The 26,549-nt window shown below is 46.7% G+C and overlaps 1 protein-coding gene across 1 annotated transcript in view; it reads right to left on the reverse strand.

Moving 5' to 3' along the window:
• The window catches only part of SH3TC2 (SH3 domain and tetratricopeptide repeats 2), a 53,393-nt gene that overhangs the window by 15,291 nt on the left and 11,553 nt on the right, over positions 1-26,549 (reverse strand). The window contains exons 3-12 of the mRNA XM_026510719.4: positions 24,044-24,171; positions 20,822-20,927; positions 19,221-19,364; positions 17,966-18,167; positions 17,124-17,197; positions 14,563-14,758; positions 6,792-6,925; positions 4,275-4,316; positions 2,453-4,150; positions 2,167-2,347 (exon numbers count right to left, since the gene is read on the reverse strand). Of these exons, the coding sequence (XP_026366504.2) occupies positions 2,167-2,347; positions 2,453-4,150; positions 4,275-4,316; positions 6,792-6,925; positions 14,563-14,758; positions 17,124-17,197; positions 17,966-18,167; positions 19,221-19,364; positions 20,822-20,927; positions 24,044-24,171 (2,905 nt within the window). The remainder of the gene's footprint in view (positions 1-2,166; positions 2,348-2,452; positions 4,151-4,274; positions 4,317-6,791; positions 6,926-14,562; positions 14,759-17,123; positions 17,198-17,965; positions 18,168-19,220; positions 19,365-20,821; positions 20,928-24,043; positions 24,172-26,549) is intronic.

Below are 26,549 nucleotides of genomic sequence, written 5' to 3' on the forward strand. Positions count from 1 at the left end.
CAGTCCCTCAGCCCAAACTGCTTATTCTCTTACCCTCCTCCACTTTCCAAAATCTTACTCATCCCTGAAGGCCCTCCTCAAATGCTCCCGCCTCCACGAAGCCTTCTGTGACAGATCCCCAACCCTCAGCTGAGAGTGTCCTGTTCTTTCCCTCCACACCCGCCCCTGCAGCTGCCTGCCATCTTGCCCAGGAGCCTTTCCTGCCTTTGAGCTCCGTGAGGATGGAAATCTCGTGGGGAGAGTTTAGTCGAAGAAATCTGTCCACACATCAAGACCCACTTAATAAATACCTCCTAGAAATCAGTCCCAGAAAAACATTTGCTCCAACAGACATATTTGTTTACGTTGTTGTTGTTGTTAATCAGACAACGAGAACTCTTGCGGTTTTCCCCTTCTTCCCTCAGCTACCAGGAAGCTTAGAGTGAAGTTACAGTAACCACCTGCAGGTGCGTGCAAGTACCTGTTTACCTCGGTCTGCTGGGCGCTCGGGGGGGGGGGGGGGTGATGTAGGCATGCTAAATACATGCAGCATGATAGCACGTTCTCCTTGATGAACCGAGCATTCTGCAAAGGATGATGACCTTCCTTGTGTTTGCAGGCTTTCCTCTGACACCTGAGGCGCCTCTCGGTCCACTGCTTCGTATCCCTCACCTTGATGGTAAAGCAGGAGCAGGGGACGTTTATTTCCTTCCAGTTATACAAGTCGGAATCTCAGAGATTAGATTTATGGAAGATTACGGTTAGAAGATCCTCATCTGTATTAACTTCCAGGACGATGGAATAAGGACGGCCAAAAACCCACTCGCCCATAAGAGGACATCCGTAGTGTCCTGGAATGAAAGCAGTGTCGCTGTGCGGCCACACGTCCTGTCCCTCCCATGCCGCAAGGATCCGAAACTCCCTTCCTAGAACGGAAGGCAGAGCTAGAGGAACGTTTGGAGGACACCTGATTCTTGCGAGAGAGGGAAAGCATGAGGGAGAGGGAGACAGAGAGAGAATTTGTTATCTGATTATTAGTGATCTGGTTTTCTGAGGGCTCAAGGTTGCCACGTTGCCTAGAAAAGCAACACTTGTCATTCAATTAGCTTCTCCTCAACCACCTCTCTCTGCTCAACGCAAGCAACGATCCTGGCTTTATTTTAGAAGTCATTCATAATTATGAACACAATGCCCCGATGCAAAACGACATCAGACATCTCGCAAACCATGCAGAATGTAATGGAATCAATTACAGGCCTGTTGGGAAGCAGAACTGAAGGAGGGGTAAGCAGATACCACCCAGCGAGGGGAGCAGAGGAGAGAAGAGAAAGGCTGCAGGACGTGGCGGGATACTTCACGTGGGAATAATTTAAAGACCAAGGAGTTAAAAGAAGCTTTGGGGTAAAACAGGTACGTTTTGGTATATTTTGGCACAAAGGAGCCTTTTGAAGAGAGGGCTGAAAAGCTGATCACAACACAGGGATCTTTCACGGTGCTGTTACGCAATTCTGTCAATGCAATTCAGCTAAAAGTCAACACTTCTTCTGTGGTTGGCCCTCTGACTTCCCTCACAGCTGCAATTCTTGCCTAAGTCTCTTCACTACACAGTTCTGTCGTTTCTGGTTTCATTTTAAAGGGAAAGTTCCAAATCAAACTTCTTTACGATGCAATTTTACCTGCCTGCCCGTGGCTCAATTTACTTTGTGCCATTTCTCTAATGCCCCCCCGCACTCAGGTAACCAAGGCCTCCTGAAGGAACCAGCCTGAGTACAACCGCCAGCTCTCGGAATTAGGGACCCTCAGCCAGGGTCACGGGAGGCTTGTCACGGACGTACAAGTAACTGTAACCCGGCCAACATCACCGAGCCCCCTCTACGGATCGGGCACCGTTCCAAGGGTTCCGTGGGTGTTGACTCATTTACTCCCCACATGAATACTATAGTGTAGACGCCATCATTATTGTCTTTGATGAGGAAGCTGAGGTAGGGCGAAATTCAGTAGCTTGCTCAAAGTCACAGAGCTAATAGGTGAGAGAGGACACTGTGTGGCAGCCGCAGGGCCCACGCTTTTTCCATGACGCCACAAACACACCACGAGCCCGTGAAGTTTACATCTGGAGGAAAAGAATACTGTCCCTCTTGAAGGAAGACACGCTGTTTCTAGGCCCATCCCCAAGCCCCGACTCACCTGGCCGTGTTCAGGTTCCGGTAGAGCTGCCCGAGGGACTCCAGCAGCCTCCCCTCCATCTCTCGGTCCCTGAGTTGCTGAGCCAGGCTCAGCCAGTGCTCGTGGTAGGTGATGCATGCCTTGGGGCTTGGGGATACAGAGCTGTAGAAATGGCAGAGGGATTTGGTGACCTGAAGCTGACCTGAACATAAAGCGGGGACATGAATGAGATCGCCTGAGAAAGGACGAGGGCAACACACGCTCTCATGCTTTGCTCTAAAGCTTCTGTAGCACAGGACATACTCACTCTTTAGGTGTCGATGCCTTAAGCCGAACAGCAATGCCATCTCATAACAAAGGCGGCCGCTGGCCAGCTGGCGTCCATGCACCAGCACTGGGGCCAACCAGAGAAGGACCTGTACCAATTCCATGTCTGTCTCCATGCTGGTCTGGAGCTCAGAATAGAGTCGGACAGCCTGCAGGAGATAGTCCTTGGCTGGCTGCTGAGCCCAGGACTTAAGGGTCAGGTGGCCAAGATTGGCCAAAGTCACCGCCTGATTACGCACATTCCCCATTTCCTGAGCTCTGTTCAAGGCCCGGAGATAGCTCTTGGCTGCCCTGTTCACCCGGCCTTCACCTTGAAGTGCAAGTCCCAGGAGGTTATGGACCACCCCCTTTTGGGTGATACTCTCTGTCTCCTTCTGGGAGTATAGGAGTGGCTCGAGGATGTCCAAAGCCTTCTTTGCTTGGCTGGCTAAGAGATACGCCCACGCCAGGCAGAGAGAAGACTCAAAGGCTTCCTGCTCACTCAGCAGCTGCCCTAGCACCAAGGCCTGGCTCAGGTAGTGGATGGCACCATCGGGAGACCTGTGTTGGAGGTACACTTTGGACAGGATGAGACACAGGGCCCTCTGGGCGCTCCGATTGGCCTGTTCCTCACAGGCAGCCAGTGCCCGCCTGAGTGCTGGGCAGGCAAGGGCAGAAACTTCACCCCAGCTTGAAGAGGGGACTCCAAGGAGTTTGGTGGTGTTCTGGAGAACCAGGTAGACCTGCCAAATCGGAAGGGACATCCCTTGGCCACTCTGGATACCACGTTCCTGGACAGAGGCCACTACAAGGTGTGGGAGATATTTCTTATCGTACAGAAAACTCAAGATGGTTGCTGTAGCCTCCAAGTCAGGAGGGTGTCCGGAGAGGACCTGCAGGCGCTCGGCAAAGGGCAGGACCTCCTCATGCCGGCCTAGGCTCAGGAGCAATCGGATGGCCAGGAAGCAGGCCCTGGCCTCCAAGGGACAGCTGCCTGCCACAATGCCCTGGCGTAGTATGTAGGCCACCACGTCGAGCTCGTTCTTGGTACTAGACTCATGGTCAGGCAGGCAGGCCAACAGCGCCCCTGCTTTTTCCAGCAGAGACGAGCCTTTATGCCTTAGCCTCTGCCTCAGGTAGATGGCAGCCAGATTGATATACAGAGCGGCCACCAAGGATAGGTCTTCAAATGTCCCATCGAGGATGTACATAGCCTCCTCAAAGTACACCCTGGCCTGAGAGAGTTTGACCTTCCTGACGCTCAGCCGGCCCAGGAGGAAGCAGAGCCTGGCGTGGGCCCAGGTCCTGCAGCTCCGCTTGGCCCACTTCCTTGAGGCCTCCAGATAGGCCACGAGTTCATCCTCCTCAGAGAAGCTATAAAAGGAAGATGTGAGGAAAGAGAAGGAGAAATCATAGAGGCTCTTAAAGTGGTCAGCGTAACCCTCATGATCCAGAAAAGACAATATGGGGGCAAAGTTCTCAGCCTCCTCCTCTTCCTGACCAGTGTTTAAGTCCACGAGGAGTTCCGGGTCATCGAGGTCATCGGGCTCTGGCAAGTGATAGCTGTCCGAGGCGGCTGAGAGGAGCTCCTCCTCCAGGCTGGAGTCCTCAGAGCTGCTGGACTGTCTGGAGCCCGTGGCCTGATGCTCCTCCCAGACTCTGCCAGGCCTGGCCTCCTTGAAGCCTTCAGGCTGGGACGCTGTAAGGGACAGGCAGAGTTGAGCAACCGTGAGCACCTGCCGCTGTGGCAGCCAGCTCCCGGCAAGAGGACAGGATGCTGTTCTGAAGGACTGGAGGTCAGGTTCAGCATGATCTCTACTCACCACTTAGATCGTTTGGAAGATTCTGGATGGATTCAAACCCACCTGGATAGAGATGAAGGACAGACCTGGTGTTAGGTCAGAATGGGCCACCATTGCCTATGCCTGCAGGGGCACCCCAAACCCATGGTCCCTGAGCACACGTTGTGCTTAAATTTCTCTGAGAAACTGGGCACAATTCTGTCCTTCGTCATCAGCGTAAGAGCTGCACGGACTGCAGAGAATGTTGTGTGGGCCACTCACTTGGCGTTGGGAACTGAGGTAGAAATAAGACCCAGAGCCAGAAAAGAAAAGTGGAGAAGCTAGAAACACGAGCTCTTTTCCAGGAGGTGTGGGGACGGGGATGAAGACAGAATCTGAAGGCCCAAACCTCCCCACTAGCTGAGAGCAGGTCCATGAACAAAGCATGTGGCATCGCCTCCCATTTCTGTGCGTACGTCCTTCCCTCTTCCTTCCTCCATTCGCGCATATCCATCCTCTCAACTGTCACTGACTCAACCGTACAATGCGACACAGGACTAGGTGACCAAAGATGACTAATGAAGGAAAGAGTGAAGAGGCATCTGAGGGTCCTGGTTTTGTTCCCTGCAGTGACTTCGTGGGATGAGGTGGAAGAAGGGCCAGTCTGGAGCAGAGCTTCAGACAGTCTGCGTCTGAGGGCCTCACAGGAGCTCTAGGCTGAGCAGGAAGTAGATCTGTAGCCAAACAAAAAAGCCAAGACTTGCAAATACAGACTCAGGACCCACAGTGGGTCACAAGGAATGGGTCCCAGTCCTAGGAGAAGCCTTCGGACAAGAACGCAGAGCAGCTGGGGGAGGGGAGTTTACGAAGGAGCCAGAGAAACACCAGCATTTCCCAGCAAGTGGGAGGCAGCAAAGGGGACTGGAATGGCACCGTGCGAGAGAAAAGAGGAGACACAGAGACCAAGGTGCCTCTGGGACAGCCTCCTAACGTCACAAAAGTGGAAGAAGGCTAGGTGAGAACCAGGGAGACACCTTGGGTTTGGCAGCAAAGAACCGAACCCTCTTGGGTATAACTGTGGAGGTGAAGGCCAGATTCATGGCCCCCCAGGACAGGGGCTGCTGGAAATAAGATGCCACCTCTTCCTGGCAGAGAAGCAATAGCACCCTGTGCCCTCACTCTGGGCTCTCCGGGGAATTTGTGGCCAGCGGCCCCGCACGGAGTCAAGCCTCTGCCTACTATTCTCCGTGAGTGTCGTCGTAGCTACGTGAGATCGGTAACCTGCAAAGGCAGAAGGCTCCCCGCCCCCGAACGTGGGAGAGCTAGGGAGCCGGGCTCTGGCGAGCTGCCCTGGTGTCCCGGCCCTCGCTGACACTGAGAGCACGTGCCAGTCTCCCTCCAGGCAGGGCCACCGAGAACACAAATGGTGCAGGAGTTACAAAAAGATGCTCTCTCTGGGAGGAGCAATTGCAGAGAGCACCCCTTCCCCAGGGCAGAAGCCTTGGAGGAGCTGGAATTCACCAATAGGACGCCTGTCTGCTGGCTGCCGTGGTGCCGGGAGGCCCCTGCACCATCATCGGGCTCTGCCCTGCATCCAGCAGCGCTGCACTCCCGGTGCTTACACAGGAGGCAAAGCGCTGCCTGGGACCTGCCCCTAGAGTTCTCCCCACCATTGCATCAACAGCTGGTGGACCCCGTAGGTCCAAGCCTGTGGCCCGCCCCTGCCCAGGGCGCGCCTAAAGTCGTCCTGGATTTTCAGACCTCAACACCCCCTCCCGGGTGGTGCACATAGCTTCAGCTTCCTGGTTCAGCCTGGTGGGTGGGTGGTGTGGTCTGTTCGTGGCAAGAAAGTTCGTGGCTAGGTGCTCCTTGCAAATACCTCTTGTGCACGGTGAGAGACTCTGAGGCCCACTTCTGCCCCAGGGAGCGGGCCCGAGAGCTCCTTCTGCAGAATCCCTCTTCTCTGCCACCAACTGTGCCGCATCTAATCTGGCCCCACGGGGGTAGACACAACACCACCATCGCTGACGAGATGGGGGAAACACGAATCCTTCCTCAAACCACAAGGTGAATGTACTTCCTGACACAGAGCAGTGGGCCCTTCCAAAGTGAGGGAAAGGAGAGGCATTCATTTCCTCAATCAGTCATTCGGACACTGATGAGAACTGGCAGCACTGAGGCCCCTCCCACAGTCCAAGCCAACACTCCTGCGCCCCGCCCCCCGCCCCCCGCCACAGTCCAGCATCAGTTTGTGTTGGGGGCAGTGTGGTGGAGTAGGGACTGTCCTGACTAGAAAACGGGGAAGGCACTAATTCACCAGAGCCTCAGTTCCCCAGTTTGTAAAATGAGAGGAGAAATCACTTCTTAGAAGCTGTAACATTCTATGGTCCTGCCTTTATCATCAGGGACCTAGACCTCCTTCAGCCCTAGAAGAAGCGACCTCAGTCACAGGTCAGGAGGTCTTCTTCTCCCAGATTAGAATGGAAGGCTCAATAGGGCTGGCCTTTCATGCTCTCACTGAGCTGAGCTTCCAAAGGGGTCCGAGGAGCAAACACTCACTAAGCCGGTAGACAGACGCTATGTCGGTATGAGCAAGCGTGTGGAGGAAGCTGGCACACTCAGCTTTCCTGTCACTTCCCAGGACCCACAGAGAGCATCTTTCCTCGTCACTGAAAAAGGCGGAGCTCTTGTTCCTGCATTGAGACAAAAGACATGGGTACAGATGAGCGCAAGTCTCCGGACATAACCATTCTCTCTCCAGCCCAGGATCCAGTGAAGGACAGAGAGAGAAGCCATTGACCCGCTTGCCACAGCTGCAGCCAGACTCATCTCACTGTTGTGTAATGTCTGTATCCCTGCTACCCAGAAGAGCTCTGAGGCCCCCATTCATGAAGAAACGAGCTGCACGGCTGCTGAGCAGGCCAACGTGGGGATGGAATGACCCCTCCTGTGAAAACTCTATCTCCCGAAGAAAACAAAGCCCCTTCTCTTGACCCCTACCTTTCTTTGAGACCAGCTGGTGCCCACTTTTAATAGAGAAATACAAATTGGCTGCCCCAAAGGTAAGGGTTGAAAAGGGACCGTGAAAAGATGTTTCTCTGTCAGGTTATTTCAAAAACACTAGGGACAGGCAGCACAATCTAGAGAAGTGATGAAGAGAGTTTGACTATGGTCAGAAGAGCTTTTCACAATTGTTGGCATCTGATTCCACGGCACAGAACGAGAGCATTATGTGGCATTCAGAGAGGGGATGGGAAGGGGGTAGAAGGAAGGCCAGGGGCTGCAAATAAGAGAGATCCTTATACTCACTGTACTGTATAAACTCACTTTTAAAACTAATTTGCTTACTAGAAACTTGTCATAGAATCAAAGAATGTGAAAAGTAGACATGCCTCAGAAAACATTCAATCCAGAATTTTTAAGATCTCTTTCGGGGGGGGGGGTCTAAACTCAGAATCCATTTTTTAAACAAAAATAACTCGGAAGCCTAAGAGGTAGTAACAGCTAATACTTGGAAGGGTGGGGGGAGCCTATAATGAATTAGACACCCTTATCTCATGTAATCTGCACAGTCGCCCGATGAGGCAGGTACTGTTCTTACTCCCCTCTACAAAGGATGTAATTGAGGCACAGAAAAATAAAGTCGGTAGCTAGGAAGTGGTAAAAAAAAAAAAAAAAAAAAAAAAAAAAAAGGAGGGGCGGGGATGGGAGTGCCATGGTCTGCCACCTGCATTTTATTCTCAGAACTCAGGTAAAGCCAGTGATGAGGAAACCAGGAGCTAATATAAATTGCAAGGTCACACCACTAATTAGGACAGAAACAGCACTAAAGCTGTGTCCTGATGTCTGGCCCAGCACTCTTCCCAGGACACTTACTGAGCCCGCATCTCTCTGGCCTGACTTCCAGATTCTTCCTACACCATGAGAGCAGTCATCCTCAAAACAACATCTAGTTGAAATCTACAACTAAACTCCTCTGACATCAAAAGAAATTATTATATGATTTCAATTTTCTATAGAACCTTGAACTTTATAAAGCATTCCTGAATTTACTATTTCATTTAGTAGCATGTCAGAATGACACAGCTAGCAAGTGTAAAGCTGAGACAGAAACTGTGATCTTCTGCCTCTGTGGCCCATTGCCTCACAGCTGATCAGCTAATGTCCTGAGTCCCACGTATTTAGAAAGAGTCCAAGAAGCCTGACAGATTACATTAGGGTGTTCCTACCATGGAAATGGGGTTAGAACGGTAAGACTTCTAGAACTATGGCAGGCTGGCATGCTCCACTGGGGGCTACTCTCACCCACACACACAGACAAATCAGAGATAAAATGTGATAAGGATAAATATTTTAATATATTCTTTGACTTGAAAGAAAGAAAGAAAAGGAAATGCCTGAGAGCCAGAGACAAAGGAGAAACTAAAGCCAAGTTGGTAAACGACAGCAGATGGCCCAGAGGCCCTGGGGGGGTTCTCCGCTGGGACCCTGGTTCTCAGAGCTGGGGCTCACCCTGTAATGCCACCCAGGGACAGGACATGGGACTTTGGGTCCGTGTGAAGCAGGGAAGCTGAACTGAGCTCCCTACAGCCCGACCTCAGCAAGAACTGCAGCTTCTGTGACGAGGAGATGGGAAAACTCACCTGCCAACGACACACTTCCATCTGTCTGAGTCCCCGGGAAAAAAAGTCAAACACCTGGACTTACACCATTAGAAGACGTGGGCTCGGAATTACATTGTACAGTGTAAGTACAATCAAACAACTTTACATTAAAAAGCCAGCCCTGGACCATTGAGCTCCTAAATTTTCAGGGAAAGTAGTGCCAAAACTGCTCTACTGGGATGTTTTCTTCAGTCGAGGCTTCCTGCAAAGACCATCTTTGAAATTCAGGGCGTCTTTGTTGAAAATCCAGGGCGCCCGGGTGGCTCAGTTGGTTAAGCGTCTGACTGGTGATTTCAGCTCAGGTCCTGATCTCATGGGTCATGGGATTGAGCCCCGCATCGGGCTCATGCTCCGTGGGGAATCTGCTTGAGTTTCTCTCCCTCTGCCCTGCCCCTAAGAACGAGCTCGCACACTTGCACGTGTGCACTCGCTCTCTTTCTCATATAAATACAGAAGTCTTTTTTTAAAAATTAAAATAAAATAAAGTAAAATGTTGAAAATTCATTCACATAACCAAAAATACAAACACAAGAAAAGGAACTCCTGACAATGCATGCCAGCAAGTGCACAAATAGGTAAATTCACACTACAAAAACCAGAAATAACAAGAATCTAAAGATTAATTTATAATATGCATGGTTAAAATGATGAAATGAAAGACTGACTAGAAGCTACAGGGAAAAGATGGAACCTGGTGAGCAGAAATAAGTATACGTGGAAAACAGCAAAATACAAATTCTAGAAATGAAGATAAAGGCATGCACACTTAGGACTACAGGAGTGAGTTCAGCAGCACGTTTAGTCACAGCAGAGGAGAGAATTAGTGAAACTCAAGATGGGAAGGAATCACCCAGAATGCACCTGTAGGGACAAAAAGATGAAAAATATAAAAGAACTGATTAAGCAAGACTGAGGCTAGAATGGCAAGTCCAACATACCTCTGTTAGGAATTCCAGAAGACAGACTAAAAAGAATGAGAGAGAGGCAAATACTCAAAGGGAGAATGACTGAGAATTTTCCAGAATTGAAGAAAGACATGAGTCTTCACACTGGAGAAGTACACCACGTCCTAAGATAAATAAATAAAAATAATATCATTTTCACATGACTTCCATTTCTTTAGGGTTATCCTTCTTTTTGTGTTTTCTATTTCTCCCGATCCTTCCTTCTTTCGGGGTTTAATGATCTATCACTTGACAGTTCCATTTGCAGGATGAAAGAGTTAAATAGAAAGGATAGGGCATAAATCAATGGAATAAAAACAAAGTAGAAGAAAATAATGAAGATAAATATGAAATTAGTGACACAGAAAACAAAGAAACAATAAAGATGGTCAACATAAGAAATTTTGTTTTTCTCTAAGGATTAATGAAATGGACAAAACCCTGGCAAAACAGATTTGAAATTTTATACAAATAGTTATTTTCCCCTCCACTTGGAAGATCATTCTACACTTAGCTAAATTATCATTCAGAATTATATTTTAAGTATATTTAAGACAAAAAAGGACTAACGACTGAGAGTAGTTACAACTCACAGATCTCCACTGAAATAACTACTAAAATATAACAGGGTAGATGCCTTGTGATAAATATGTAACAGAATAGATCTCATCTAGATATGTCATAGTACAAAACATCAGTAAGATAAACCTAAAACAAAAAGAGAGAGAGAGAAAGCTGCCTACCTGCAAAGAAACGGCTATGAGACTAACAGCAAACTTCTCATCAGCAAAAATAGATGCCACAGGAAATGGAATTATCAAGAAGAGAAAACAATGTGAAGAAGAAAAGAGGGGCTATAAGAAATAGAATTTTTCAAACTTCTAATACTATGAAATACTGGCTTATCTCCTGTATTCTTTTTTCTCGTATTGAATGCATTAATTTTTCAACCTTGCTTATTTTTTAATTTACACATTTAAGTATACAAATTTCCTTTAAATAACACTTCATGAAAATGAACTATATCTACTACAATGTGCCTAAATCCTAAATTTACCATATCGGCTGAAAAAAGGGGCCAGTTACAGAAAAAAACAAACATGTATATCCATTTTTAAATACACAAAACTCTAGTATGCTTTTTTACAAATATCCGTTTCTAAAATGTATCAGAGTGATGACTGGGAAGATACATACCAACTTCACATAGAGTCTGCCCTGGGGTAAGAATCAGGATCACAGGATGGAAGTAGGAAGGAGTAACAGGGGTCTTCAGCTAAACCTAAAGACATTTTTCCCTCAACACACACACACACACACACACACACACACACACACACACACACACAAATACACACATATCAAATACTTTTTAAAAGCATAAAGCCAAAGGAAAAGAAAGGGGTGCATTCTGTCACTATCGGCAGCTCTTAAATCCCTAAAGGCGCTCTGGCCAAAACAAACACCATGTCTATTCAGACAGACTGCCTGCCCCAAGTTTTAAGAACTGGTTTTCCAGCTGCTCTTGCTGTGAAACCAGGTAGCTGGTGTTGAAATATGGGCTGTAAATAAAAGGAAACCCACAACTTGGCTGCTGTGGAAAAGCAGGATCCCTTTCCCATGTGTCAGAGGCACAGACTAAATCTGACTCACAGAACAACTTCTGAGACATTTCACTCTCAATATACTGCTGATTTGGTTAAATAAATACAGATGGATGCATGGATGCATGGGTGGGTGGATGGATGGATGGATGGAAGGATGGTTAGATGGATGGATGGATGCATGCATGCATGAACAGGAGGGAGGATAGCTGGATGGATGAAAGAATGAATGAAAGAATGAAAGAATGAAAGAATGAAAGAATGAAAGAATGAATGAATGAATGAATGCACTTTAAGGAGAAATATACTAACTAGCACAGGGAGGGAGCCTGTGGGAAGAGGATGGAGACCAGCAAATAAATGCAGGACCTTCTTTAGAAACCTTATACCAAAGTGAACACAGACTAACAGTGACACCCAGTGGCCAGACCCCCTGCATAGCACACAGGATGATTCCCAGGACTCCACACCCTGGCTGCTGCTTGTAGCCAGTTTGTTTGTGGGCTTTTTCTCTTATTGCTGTGTTTTGGGGAGGTCTGTGATCTAGAGAGTGCTGTGGGGGATGCCGATGAGCCCGTTCCCCTCTCCCCTCCTCCTTCCACCTCTCCCTGTCTCCTGGCTCACTTTCCCCTTCCCTACGCAATGTGCAGGCTCTGTTGATGGGGTCCCACATGTGACCAGGTGGAGAGGCCAACAGAAGACACTGTAGAAATAAGGAGAAGTTCTCATGCCACCCCTGCGATACAGGCGGTGATGTTCTTCATGGCACGAGTGTATTCCCTACAGCTAAGCCAGTTAAAATATGATCATCAAATTAATTTAGTGGTGTAAGTTATTGTGATTTGGGCCAAGGTATGAGGTACAGAAGTCCAAATATAGTTTATGAAATCTGACACCTATTAAAACTGCCTCTCAAAGATCACCGCCCACACCAGGAACAGCCGTAGTAGGAGTTAATGCATGTTGACCACACACACACTGTGCCAGACGCCATTCTAAGTGCTTTCCACGTGTTAGCTCGTGTCAACTCCTGACAATCCTATGAGCAGATACTAATATCGTATGCGTTGTACAGATGAGAAACCTGAGGCACAGAGAGACTAATTAACACGTCCAAAGTAACCGAGCTGGTAAGCTAATGGAGACACACAATGTGCTTACATGGCCATAAATGCCTTTCAGGGAGTCTGGCTCTGGAAGTCTGATTCCTAAGCTACTCTGCCTCCCAATGCCCAGGTACCTCCCAATGGCCACTGACCTCTCAATGACTGGTGACCTCCCAGTGGCCAATCCCAAAGACCTTTTAGCAGGAAGCCCTGCTTTACCTCTCTGCAGTCTGCAACAGTGTTAACTGTCCCCTCCACTCCCTTCCTTCCTCTTCTGCAGCTCCTTTGTTCTTTTGTCTCCTTTGCTACATTCTTTCTTCCTCTGCTCTGTAAGCTGTTCTTCCTCACCAAATCTCTGTCTCTTTATTCTTTCCCCCTCTGAGCAGGACCTCAGCTGCAGAACTGTATGGCGGAAAAAGAACCCTAGATTTAATGTCAGGGATCTGGAGTTTCACACCCAAGGCCTTGGGTTTAGCCTTTTCACTCCTGGGGTCCTCACTTGCCCTGCAGTAGATGAGTGGGTTGTTTGAGCAGTGGTTCCCACCTTGGGTGCCCACTAGCCCCACCTGGGGAGGGGCTACCAGGTCCCACCCACACCAATGAGATAGAACCTCAGGGGTAGAACAGGGACATCTGTATTCGTGAAGCTCCTGGAATCTCTAAATTTCTGTTGATTGGTCCTCAGCTGTGTCCTCTCTCCCCGGTCCCCCGCCCCTTCCCAAGTGCCAGCCTCGGTCTCCTGCTTCCAGGTTCTCCCCTGCCCTGGCACACCTCACTCAAAGCCAGGGTTCCAGTCTCATCATCCATCACTCTTGCTCAGAGATACTCAGTGGCTCCCCATTCTCTGCCAGGTGAAGGACACAGGCCCTGAACGGGCATCTCTGCCATGTTGCGCCCCCCCGACCTTTGCCACACCGATGACCTCCTGGTAAAACCTGCCTCTCAACCAGCGCTAGTCATTCCTTACACAGCCCCTCACTTTCCTACCTGTGATCGCTTTTCGCCATTTCTCTCTGTTGAAATACCTTGCATCCTGCAAGGTTGAACTCAAATATTGCCTATTTCATGAAAGTTCTCCTGACACCCTTCTGCTTATAAACTCCCATTCAGTCCGTAATCCTCTAGGGGCTCGTCGAGCGATCTTCCTCCCTTAGAGTACTTGAGTTCCCACATTTCTGTGTAGGGAAGATGACCTTCTGTCTCCTCCCTCTGCAAAGGGCAGACTGCCCTTGGTCCACTCTCCTTGGTGGCTCTTTCGTACAAGGGAAGACATTCTGGTCTGGGTGTGCAGGGCCTTGGACACCCTGGGGCCACATTCTCCCAGAGTCCCCATGCTAGCAGCCAACTCTGTTCCCTCTGGTACTTGCTGGGCCCAGGCTTCCTCCCGTTTCCTCTCCCCATGCAGGAAGCCCACCCCAGACAGACTGGTCAACATTCCCGAGCTCTGCTGTTCCCTGAAGGGTGGGAGGCACAAGCTGGCTGTCTGCTGCTCATTGGTCCTCAGAACCAGCCCTTCAGGACCCGAGGCAGAAAAGAGGAAAAGACGCCCTCTACCATCCTGGCCCACACTGTCACCACACATTGAGCTTTCAGCAAACCTCCAGTGGGAGGGTCTCTCCTTTCACTAAGCTGCAATCCGCGGGTCCCTGTGTGTGCCCTTCCCTTAATGGGGCCCCTTGGTTGCACAGGGTGAGTGGCAGAATACAAGTTCCAATACCCCCTTGCAGGGATAACAGCAGGCCCTTCGGCTTGGGGGTGTGCCTCCCTCCTCACACACAGGAAGGCCTCAGTGACCATTGCTGAACAGAACTGAACTGGCTCATTCCTTGATCCCTCATCCTCTCCTTCCCATCACCCTTTGCGGCAGGCTTGGTTGTCAGGATGTGCTCGTCTGACTCCATCTTGCCAGGGAGCCCTGAAGCTCATGTGCAACCCTGCTCGGCATGGGGCAGGGCCACTGGGGAAGGCAGCCCGCTCCAGGACACCCCAGAGGCCCCCTCTGCCATACTCACATTGGGGAATACGACTCGGGATCTATGTTCCTGGTGGGAACAAAGCCCACTTCCCCTGAGCGTGTCGACTTCCCAATGAACCACTGAAGCCCAGGTATGACAAAGCCGATGATCTCGATGCTTTCTCCCCGGCGAAAACTCAGCTCATCCTTTTCTTCCCTCTCATATTCCTTCCAGGCCTTACATTTTCCTCGGCCTGTGGAGAAATAACATCCACGTCAACCAAATAAGGCAGAAACTGCTCCTGGTCTAATATGAAATGAAGAGTCCCCAGAATTTAGAATTTCGAGGACCGGTAACATCATCCCCACCCCCAAAAAAAGAAATCGGCAGGAATGACACAGGGTAACTGGCTTTTAATTTTGCCGAACTAAGACATTCAAAGAAAGGAACTACCATCCACTTTCACCATCACTTTATAAAAGAAAGGGTGTTTTCATAAATGGAGGAAAGATCACTTCAGAATGCTGGATATACCCTAAAACTGAATAAAGTTCCCTCATGAAAAACTGGAAAGCTTACTGTATTGCCTTACTGTGTCTGATTGCCATTATTATGTAAACACTTCCTCGTGGCTAGCCCAAATCCACAGACCAGGGTGAGAAACATTGTGGGATCTCTCCATTCCCCTCCAACTCCTTTGGCTAACTGTGACCCTCAGTCTGCCCAACTGTAAAAGGGACATAGTAAGAATACTTGTCTCATAGACATTAGGAAAAGTCAAAGAGATTAAGTGCACCAGGCCTGGGACCTCATCAACCTTCAATAAACGTTAGCCTCCTATTACTGGTAAACAGAAAACCGCTCAGGCCCCAGAGGGACTTGGAAGACTCCCCTTCTGCCTATGGTCATGGCTCAGCTTGATGAGTTGCCCAGCTAAGATCTAGTAATGACATATTTATGAGCTCTGCCCTGTCCAGTTCACAAAGTACATGTAAGCCTGTTTTCTCAGATCTTTCCAAGAGTCCTAAGGGGTAGGTAGAGCAACCATCACACTGCCCTTCTTATAGGTTAAAGGGCGAAAGTACAGAGAAGGTCTGTGATTTGTCCAGGGAGCTGGGTTAACCAACTGCTGGCTAACCCTTCTCTCCACTAATGCTGCTTTGCTGGAGATAATGGCTTTTATGTGTCTTGGTTTCCATGTTCGCTTTAGCTTTTCTGTTACAGCTACTGGCTTTCTTCTTTCCCCTGACATTTCTGATCAAGTTTCTATTGATCGTGTCCTCAAGAGTAGAAATTCCCACCACTTTGTGGGCTAATAGGATCTATAGTGTGTTAAACACTTGCAGTGTGAAAAAACTGTACTGAGTGATTTTCAGATGTCATTTAATGGATTTTTCGTGGCATTCGAAGTCAGTTTTACGGTAACATTTTACTCATGAGAAACTTGTAGCACAGTGAGAGCTCACGAATTGGCCAAGGTCACGCTGGTTTTAAGGTGTGGAGCCAGAATTCGAACCAAGAACAAACTTCATAGCCCTGTGGTCTTTAGTCCAAGGAAAGCTTACACTGCCTCGGATAGCCAAAAATCTTGTTTACGGTCAGTTAACTGATTAGATCTAATGTCTGGGTTCCATAATTCCCTCCATTTCTTTTTTTTTTTTTTTAAGATTTATTTATTTATTTTAGAGAGACAGAGAGACAGACAGACAGGGTGTGAGCAGGGGGAGGGACAGAGGCAGAGGGAGAGAGAATCTCAAGCAGGCTCCTGGCTGAGCGCAGAGCCCAACACAAGCCTTGATCTCAGGACCCTGAGACCATGACCTAAGCCAAAATCAAGAGTCAGACGCTCAACCGACTGAACCACCGAGGTGCCCCTCCCTCTATTTCTTTTTCAGAAAGTGTTATTTGGGCTCACAGCTTACAAAATTGCACTTGGGCTAGGCGGGTTGGTGGTGGGAGGGGCTCTAAGGATGAAGATGAAAGGAATATATGCTCTAGATACTAGAAAACATTAAAGGTCATTTCCAGGAGATACATATGTACTTACAGAGACATGCGTATATGTATGTGTGTGTGTACACAGATTCTCTAAAATACATGCATGGTTATATAATACACTCTATTATATGTATATATATTTCATTTATTTATTCAACAAATATTTACTGAGTATATCCACCATGTGCCAGGCATTCTTACTTTTCCTAAATTCAAAGCCAATTTCACAAAAGTTTAAGGGAAATTGAAAATGTTTTGACCCAAGATTGAAAACAGGCAGCCTGCAGGCCACATGTGGCCCACACTGGGTTTTTTATTCACCTGATATATCATGAAATCCCCATGGTCCCCACCATTTCCATTTGCTAACATCTTCCACCCAGGCCCGCATGCATCTGTGCGTTCTGTCACTGTGAGCATTTGTACCAACAGCCCTGGATTGAGACCTCTCATCTCACAGGCAAGAAACCCATGTTCTAGACAGCAACTGGCTTCTCCACGGCCAGCCAGCAACAGAGGTTAGGCAAGAATTCACATCAACTGACTCCAAACTTGCAGATAAAATTAGGAGGCAGGGCAGTATTATCCTCCTGACAATACTGTCTTCAACTCAGCCATACCGATCTGATAGGAGCCTGTCCAATCCCTCTTCCTGCAAAGGCCACAGCTTCCTGGATAATTCTTTAGGAACCATCTGCCAATGGAAACACAGTGTTTGCAAACACAGATTTCAAAAAAATGACACCAGCCAGCAGAAGAGTTCATTAAAATAACAACAGTGGCAATGGTTGTAAGTATCATGGTTAGGACTCCTATTATAATGATGGCAAACATTTATTGAGAACTTATTAGTATCAGCTGCTGTGAAAAGGAGAGTTCAACAAGCCTAGGATGTTTTCTGGCTCTAAATTAGTTTGCCAGTAAAATAACTAACTTTCCATTCTCGCTGTCACATTCTCTGCCAGAGCCAACCACAGCCTGGGATCACGTGTATTGTCACTCTGGAAGTTTCAGTTGACAAAACCTTCAGGCCCACGTTCTCAAACTTAAGTATGGAATACATCTCCTTATATTCAAGGGGAGCTTATAGGAAATGCCAGTTCTTGAATTGAATCCCAAAAGAGTCAGAGGATGGCCAGGCGGGCTGAACTTGTAGTAAATCCCCGGGTGATTCTGATACAAATGGTCCCCAGTCCCCATATGGGGAAACGCTGCATTTGAAGACCAGGCAGTTTTCCTCTTAGGTACAGTGTACATCTGAAATTTGGAGTTGTCTCTGATTTCACCAAATTGTGCAAATTTTGACTTTAAAACAATAATAACAAAAGACAAAAACAAAAAACAAAAACACCAAGTTTTGTTCCTTCCCTGGACTGTCCCATATTGCAAGCCTGTCTACTCTGTTTGGAAGAGACCTCAGTCTGCTCTGGGACCCACTCCCAAGATGCAGTTGGCTACTCACTGGTGGAAAGGGAGTGGCAGAGGTTCCAGAGCTGACAGGGGCACCAGGCCCCGCTGACCCGTCACCAAGGACACGCCCTCCCACTCGGATTCGCCTTCAACTGTCTTCACGGAGACTAACTCCTTCTTACAAAGCGTCAAATATTCCCCTTCCTTCTCAGCTGGCTGAGCCACGGAGCACAGGGCTCTGCAGAAGAAGTGGCCTGTAGAGAATGAGAAAAGCCCCTCCAAGGAGTAGCAGTAAGTGAAAAGGGATTATCACACAATGTAACATTTCTAACCAGAAGCCCAGCTACTTTTCTTCCTGGGAGGAAAGGACACGGCCAAGGGAGAGGGCCCACAGAAAGTCCTTGTGATCCCAGAAAAACTATACCAGGAGAAAAAAGCCACTGGGAGGGAATTCACTTAAATTAGACACCATAAGCTTAGAATAGTTTGTGAGAATAAGGTTTAATTGGGACTTGACCTTGAAAAAAAAAATGAAACAAAAATTTATTTAACGGAACTTCAGTTACAATTGGAACCTTCTGCTTAATCTTAGAACCAAACAAAGACTAAATTAAGTTGATGTGGGTGAATATAATTTCTCCAACTAGATTTTATAGTAGCACAGTAGGAAATTCTTTCCTTCAATTGTGATCTGTGCAACACAATCGTAAGCAGAATCCTTTTGTTAAATATTCTGTGCAAATCTGGCTCTTTCAAGGTGCCTGTGATGTCATTGGTTGTTACCGCTTGGTTATAGCCCTGATCGGACCCTTCCTTGTAAACACATTGGCTTGTGCTCCAAGAAGTTCCCCAACACCATCTTCTTCCATCTCAGGAAATCTTGCAGGTTTTGCAAGATTTGCAATTTTATTTCACAATCAAATTATATCATATATTTTAAAAAGTGCTTCTTACTCTTGGATGCACGTTAGAATTGCCTGGGCAACTTTCAAAAAATACCAAAATGTGGCCCCTACCTCTGGAGATTTAATTGGCCCGGGTGGAGCCCTGGAATGGGCATCTTCTAAAAACTCCCCAAGGGTTCTCGCATCAGACAATCCGTGAGACTGACAAGCATAGCTGTTCATGTGATACCAGCGTAGAACTGAGAGAGATGTTTGGAGTAATATTGTAACAGGTGGGTTCATTTATGAATATTCTCACCTTCAAAAAAATTTTTTTTGCCTCCCTTTGTATCCTAATTATTTCAGGGACTCTGATAATAAATATCCAGATAAAAACCCATCCCACCCTGCTTCCACGCTCACCTTCCTGTATGAGGAGTCCCAGGTATATTGTTTCCAGGTGTTTCTCATCCACTGACACTTGGATCTCTGTATCTTCCACCAATCTGCAGTTGAGCCAGTACTTGTGGTCAAAGAGGAGATGTTCCAGACATGCAGATACATAGCCTAAGAGGTCAAGCCAACATGATTCCTGAACAACATGATTTCCACCATTAGCTGAGCACAGAAAAGGGTGAGAAAGCTTCTTTCTGAACTTCCTTCCCAGACCTTCATCCCCAACCTGACCCCATTTAACTGGAATCAGAAGAGCATAGAGAGGTAGCTAGAAAATTTCTAGAGTGAACTGATTCTTCTCAGCATCGTTGGGAAATACAAGTCATTTGTAAATGATATTTACTATGTTCAACACATTGTGGGTCTCCATAAATGCATAATGAAATGACCAAACCCAGTTACCTTTTTCTCATACGTCCATAGAGGAATTTCCAAGATTCTAATTTGGACTCTGGGGGGTCCTGGTCCCTCCCCTTAAAGTTTTCCTGACTTGAGGTTCAAATTCCTATACCCCTGATGATGCAGTGGCTGGGGGGTTGTCCATGACCCACAAAGGAGTCTGGATTTACTTCACCATCCCTTCTCGGACTCTCTCCATCATTCATGCCCAGCATGCTCTCCCTTGTTAAAACCAGACTAGAGACTAAGCAAGTTGCAGTGATGGGTAGTATTTCAAACGTGCCTACAAATGTGAATTATTTGTGTTAAAATTTTGCTTCTTTTGAGACTTTCTCTTTCCTAAGATGCAAAAACCTGGTTCTTTCCATTCTGGCTTTGTTGTGCCTACTTAGGCCTTGTGTGTTCTCTATCATCGTGCTTCTTGCACTTTAAGGTGCACACAATCACCTGGGGATCTTATTAAAATACAGATGCTGGTTCAGTAGATCTGGGATGGGGCCTGGGATTCTACTTTTCTAACAAGCTCCACCCGATGCCGCTGCTGCCGGTCCATGGAGCACACTTAGAATTAAAGATGGGTCTCTAACTGATCGTGGAAGGAGAGGCAGCGTGGCGGGCAGAAAATCAACATAACCACACGAGAAGTTCTACCTTCTGGCCAAGAGCCATCTTGACCCTCCACCCCTACACAAGGTCACTTCCTAGAAAACGCTGCAATCTGAGTCCCTTTTAGCAGATAACTCCCCCTTCTCTTTCTTTGACTCTTTTCCAAAAACATAGGCTAAAATATGCACAACTCTACTATTTTGAGCAACTACTTTGGTCTGACTCAAGACTGGTTCCTTTTTCTTTTTTAACCGTCAACCTGCATCTCTCCCAGTCCTTCAAATTTAGTGATCATCAAGAACGTTACCAGCGGATTGATGATCTAAGAAAGTAGTCTCTCCCTGAAGACAAAGTAATGGTGCGCATAGCATTTGAGAGTAATAGTAAATGTTTGCTTTAGATTTAGTTCCAGGCAGGTTGTGGTATTTCAAAAGTTAACCATCCATGTCAGGACTCTACCTCTTTTTAATTATCAGACCCAGACCAATTCCCTAATATCAAGCCCCACAAATAGGCTGAACCAAGACGTAAGTTGTCCTCTACCCGCCTGCTTCACGTCCTACCTAAGTTCAAGTAAGTAGAAAACTTCCAGATTTCCTCCATGGTCTTGAAGGTGATGAGGAACTGAGCTTTCTGGGACTGGATACCCACCAACCTGGCTGAGAGGTCCTGGGTAAAGAGGACAGGGAGTCAGTCTGGGATGACCGCATCCCGTTAACAACCTCGGAGAAGTGCAAAATGCTTCGTATGAATTTCTTGATTGTGGAGCTGTGTTTTTTACATCCCAAAAAAAGAAAAAGAAAAAAAAGGAAATAACCTAAATGTCCATCGATAGGAGGCTGGTTAAAGTGAATTCTGATTCATCCATGCGAGGGACTATTACGATATTATGCGGCCATAAAACAGAATGAGGAAATTCTTTGTGCACTGATGCAGCCTCCGAATATACACTGCTAGACGGCGAACCAGCCGCAACAGAAAGGAGCCAGGACGCAGGACTGTGTGCAAAGAATGCTACCTTTTGTGTTAAAAAAAAAAAAGGAGTATGGGGGAAGGTGAAGGATAAAAAAGAGAAGGCACATTGGAAGCAAGTTTGATTGTGAATCTATGTCTAATGATTATTTTTATAAAGCTGACAAACAGAAAAAGCAAATTACTCAAAAACAAAAATCATCCACAATCCCTCCTCCTAGAGCTCATGCGTGTTAACATTTCAATGTCTTTACTTTGAATCCTTTTTCCCATCACGGGTTTCGATGTATCTATTTTTATATAAATAGAATCACATTACACAAATTGTACTGTAATCTTTTGAAACAAAACAATATTTTGTGAACCATCTCCCACATCATTAAACAACTTACATTATCTTTAATGGTTACATATGCCATTGTTACATTAACAAAATTCTTAGCATTTCCTTATGGTTAAATGATTAAGTTGTTTGCATTTTTTTTACCATCCTGAACAGTGCTGTGATAAACATCCTATAGCTAAATCTTCGTACACATCTTTGTTTTGACCCAAGTGATTCTGAGAAGTGCAGCTGGGAATGCAGATATTCACATTTTCAATCCTAAAATGCAGGAGCCAAGCTGCCCTCCAGAAAGGTTGGGCTCTGTCAATTTGCACACTCCCCCACTCCCTTTTTTTTAATACCTGAGAAAATAGGCCTGACCTACTGTACAGACTTGGTTTTCCCCTAAAATTTTTCTCTGTTGCTTGTCCAAGCTTCTAGAGTTGACTATAGTGAGTGACGGTCAAAACATCCTTCCTCCCCCAGGCCAGGTCCTGCCATCAAAGACCAACCCCTGGAACGCTGTTCTGGGGGAAGCCTGTGGAAAGAAGAGGGTAGACAGAGAGGAAGGAAGAGAGGAAGAGCCCCCAGGTGAGCAAAGCCAGAACTCTGGGCTTCTCTCCTACTAGGCCCCAGGAGTCCCCAGATCCTGTGGATCAGGGAAGGGGTTTCAGATAAAAACCGATTTCTAGGAGGTTCATCAATTGTCAGGCCCTTCACCAATCTGTGAACAAGGCCTCATTTGACTCACAAGAACCTTATGCAAAGAATACAATTACACTACTTAATCCATTCTAAGATGCACTTTTATCACATTCAATCATTTCTGAAATTAAAGATAAGGAGGCATGGCATCATACTTAACTGGCAGCATCTACTTCTCTTTCTTCGAGGTCTATAAAATATTGCTGCATTTTATAATCAAATGGCATCTCAGCTTTAATAGAAAATCACATGATCCATGTGTTATAGCCAAGGAGGCCCAGGCACGGACGGGTTAAACAATTTGCCCCAGGTCACCTGTGCGTAGGCAGTGGCCTCCCCTGACTGGAGCCTAGATCCAGCCGACTCCTGGTCTCCGCTCGGGCACACAAGCTGGCCCGGCTCAACCTCAGCCTAACAGACCACCTGGCTCAAACAAACCCAGCTCTTGCCCACGCCAAAAGTGACTCAAATTTTAAAAAACTATGGTGCCAGTTAGCAGCTCATGCCTGCAAGTTTCTGAATTCTGGAAATTAAAAACAAAAAAACAAAAAAACCCTACTATTTATAATTTATCTGCTATTTAGGGAGCTCATGCCACCACCCAAGCAAAGTGCCAAGCTCTCTACAGATACTGACTCAGGGGCCCCTCCCAACAAACCAGTCTTTTTTTTTTTTTTTTTTACATGACAGATTAATAGAACATGTTTCCCTTTTTAATTTGTATCGAATTAATTCAGAGACCATAAAAATAACTAGAACATACTAGTTTGTTACATGAAGTAATATTCTTTTTCTCCTGCCTGTAGTTGCAACAACTTTTAACCATTTCCAACTTTGGTTCTCTTTGTAAGTCCCTCCTAGGGGACCCCTGGGTGGCTCAGGAGGTTAGGCATCTGCCTTCAGCCTGGGTCCTGGGATCAAGTCCCACGGCAGGCTCCCGGAACAGCAGGGAGCCTGCTTCTCCCGCTCCCTCTGCCTACCACTCCTCCTGCTTGTGCTCTCTCTCTCTCTCTGTCAAATAAGTGGATGAGTTATTTTTTTTTAAAGTCCCTCCTAAACTGTAAATAATTTGGTCATACCCTTCTTCCTTGGTTTAACAACCAAAGATACTAGCTACCCACCACGAAAGAGAAGGAACTGGTATGTTTACTTTATTGCCTTTTCTCCTCTCATTCTAAAATTTATAGTTATTAATTTTTGATTGGCAATTTTGGTACTTCAAAAAAAGAAGTATACTTAATGGTTACCAGTGGTGAGGGAAGGGGAAAGAGGGGGGTTATGGTTCAGTCAATACAGAGTTTCAGTTTGGGATGATGAAAAAGTTCTGGAACGGATAGTGGTGATGGGTGCATAACAATGTGAGTTCAACTGATGCCACTGAGTTGTACACTGAAAATAATTAACCTTGAAAATTTATGTTACATGTATTTTATCACAATGAAAAAGCAACAAAATTCTGATTTACCACATTTTTTTAAAAGGTATATTTCATGAGGTAGATACCATAATAATTCCCATCCTACCCAGGAGAGTCACTTGTAGAAGGTCAAACAGCTGATTTGAAACCGGTGTCTCTGACTCTGCAACCCCAGAGATTGCCCCCTTCTGAGTTGTGCCTATTTTTGCTGAGCAGCAAATGTGTACGTTTTCATTCATTCTTTCCTTGATCAGCTGTTTTTTTGAGGGCCTACTTTGTTCCCGGCGCTGTCCTAGGTGCTGGCGAGCCTTGAAGCGGCCCATACACAAGGTGGGCTCAGAATTGCACCTGGCCACCCCAGCTCACCTGAAACAGGGCACGCACCTCCTGGTCCAAATTCTCCAGCGCCCACAGCCGCCTCCTGGCTGCTTCCTGCAGGAGGCCATTTACACACCTCCGGGAGCGGCTCTTCACACTGAAAGAGAGCGTCAGATCTTAAAGAGAACAGAGAGAGAAATGCAGTCAGGTCAGGCTGGAAACGCAATAAAAGGGAAGAAAGAACTAGATGAACCCCAGTGTTTCCCACACCTAAACCTTAAATTGGTGTCCTTATTAACTAGGAATTACAAGTAATCCCCAGAGCACTTCTTTTAAAATGCCCCCAAGGGAAAAAAAAGAAAGAAAGAAAAGGCTGAAGCCAGGGAGTGTTCCAGAATCCCAGCAGTTGCTGTTGTTATTTCTGCTTTGAACAAGGTATGTCCTAGGCTGCCTGGCACTGAAGTGATGGTACCAACAAGAACAGCTAGACATATAATCCTTCCCGTGGATGATTTGTGAAAGTTTTGAACAAATTCTAATTCATCCATATATATGGAAATCATTTATATGTCAAATTTATGATATGTAATGGATATTCTATACTGTATGCATTATGTATACACCATACATTTTCTCTAAACTGTTTCTAATAATGGGTTTATTAATGTTTGCCAGGGTAGTTGCTTAATGTATTAAAGTCTATCTTTAATTTCTTTGAAATGCATATTTATTCAACGAATACTGTGAGCAGAAGCTGTTTCAGTGGCTGGAATACAGCAGGAAACAAAATAGACGTGGTCTCTATTCTCATGGAGCTTGTATTCTCTGCAAGTAACCAATTCTATGAACATAATAATTTCGGATGGAGAAAAGTGCTAGGAAAGCAATGTAATCAGGTTAACAGCCAGTGTGACGGAGCACTTGCAAGGGGCAGGGCTATGCTTTTGGATAATGTTGTTAGAAAAGGTCACCTTGAGGAGGTTCATCTTATAACTGCACTTTGCCACATCTTCTTTAGACAATAAGTAGCAACCTCGTTAATAATTATCAAACACAATGAACCAAAAAGGCATTGGACTGGATAATCATGGAGGTCTCTCTTCTAGCCCTAACTTGCCAGGGACTTTGCAAATCCTGAGCCCATTAAAGACAACCCCTCTCATGCTGGCCCCGGGTAACACAAGGCAGCCTGGATTCCTACATTTAAAAGGCCCATCTTTAACCTAGAAGTCCTGAAAATGCTGTGGCTGCCGACCAGCTCCAACAGGACATACCCAACTGACCTGGCATGGGTGTGAGCTGCGGGTGGATGTTTGCTCCACTCTGTTCCTCCCTGGCCTGTGATCTAACCTCATCCAAGCCCTCCATCTTCAGCAGTCCGATCCAGCCTTCTGTCTGGTAGCCTCACCGATCAGCACCCTGACCTCTATGAGGAGGCGAAGCCCGGGGAGGCGGAGTCACACGGACCTGGGCTCAAGGCTTGGCTCTGCCCTCGCTCGCTTGTGCCATGCTGAACAGTTAATTACCTCTCTACACTTGACTTTTCTCATTAGCAAAAAGACTGGCCAAGTACCTATTTCACAGGGCTTTGAAGAGGCTTACAAATTAGATTATGCATATAAAGCTTTTTGTTCAGTGCCTCCTACATAATAAATATTCAATTAACACATTAAGCATTAGCTGTTGACTCTCACAAGCTCCCCACCCCCACGCTGCATCAATTACTGCTCCCTCTACCCTCATCTTGTCACACCTGTAATCAACCTTGACTCTGACTGATGCTGTGACTCCTTTTCACCAAAGCCATCTCTCCTGTCCTTCCAAAGCCTGATCCAAACTCCCTTCTGGAATCTCTCACAATAGCCCCCAGTGAATGACAGCCCCTTCAGTGTGGATCTCCTTGCCCGGCATATGAATCCATGGATCTGTCACTCAAAAGATCTGGGTTTAAAAAGCAAACTGCCTTTGAGATCTCAGCAGGTAAGAGCTGCCCCTGAGAGCCTCCTGTCTCGGCCCACCGTGGGATCCTATGGTGCCCTCAGCATGACCGACAGGGGAATAAATCAAGTTCACTCCAGCGTTAGTGCGAACTACACTTCGTCATTTTTTTTTAAGTCCTTCTGAAAACCGGTTGTTTAATCATGCTAATGTATCTGATTGATTCTGTCCGCAACTCTTCCGCATAAAGGAGAGAGATTGGAGGCTGGGGTGGAATGTCCCCTTCTCACTCAGTGACTTTCCTAGAAACAGCATCACGGTGGAACACGCTAACAGACAAGTTCAGCCCCTCCTTTGTTCACTGGCCTTTGTGCTCTGATAAGGCAAAATGCTGACTACACTGCCTTCCGCGTACAACGGTGGCGAGTCACCTTTTGTCAAGGGCAGCCCAAGCTAACAAAGAAGTGGATTGACTCAAGAACAAGAAAGGGCAAGGTTCTTCTCATGGCCAACCCAGCAGTGTGACCGAATTTGAAAATGGGAAAAAAAGGAAGAACCTGGTATGACATGAAAACACCATCCATTTACCTGGTTTATGTCCTTCGAAACATTCTTT

The sequence above is a fragment of the Ursus arctos genome, unplaced genomic scaffold, assembly GCF_023065955.2.
Source record: "Ursus arctos isolate Adak ecotype North America unplaced genomic scaffold, UrsArc2.0 scaffold_15, whole genome shotgun sequence".
Classification (NCBI taxonomy): Eukaryota; Metazoa; Chordata; class Mammalia; order Carnivora; family Ursidae; genus Ursus; species Ursus arctos.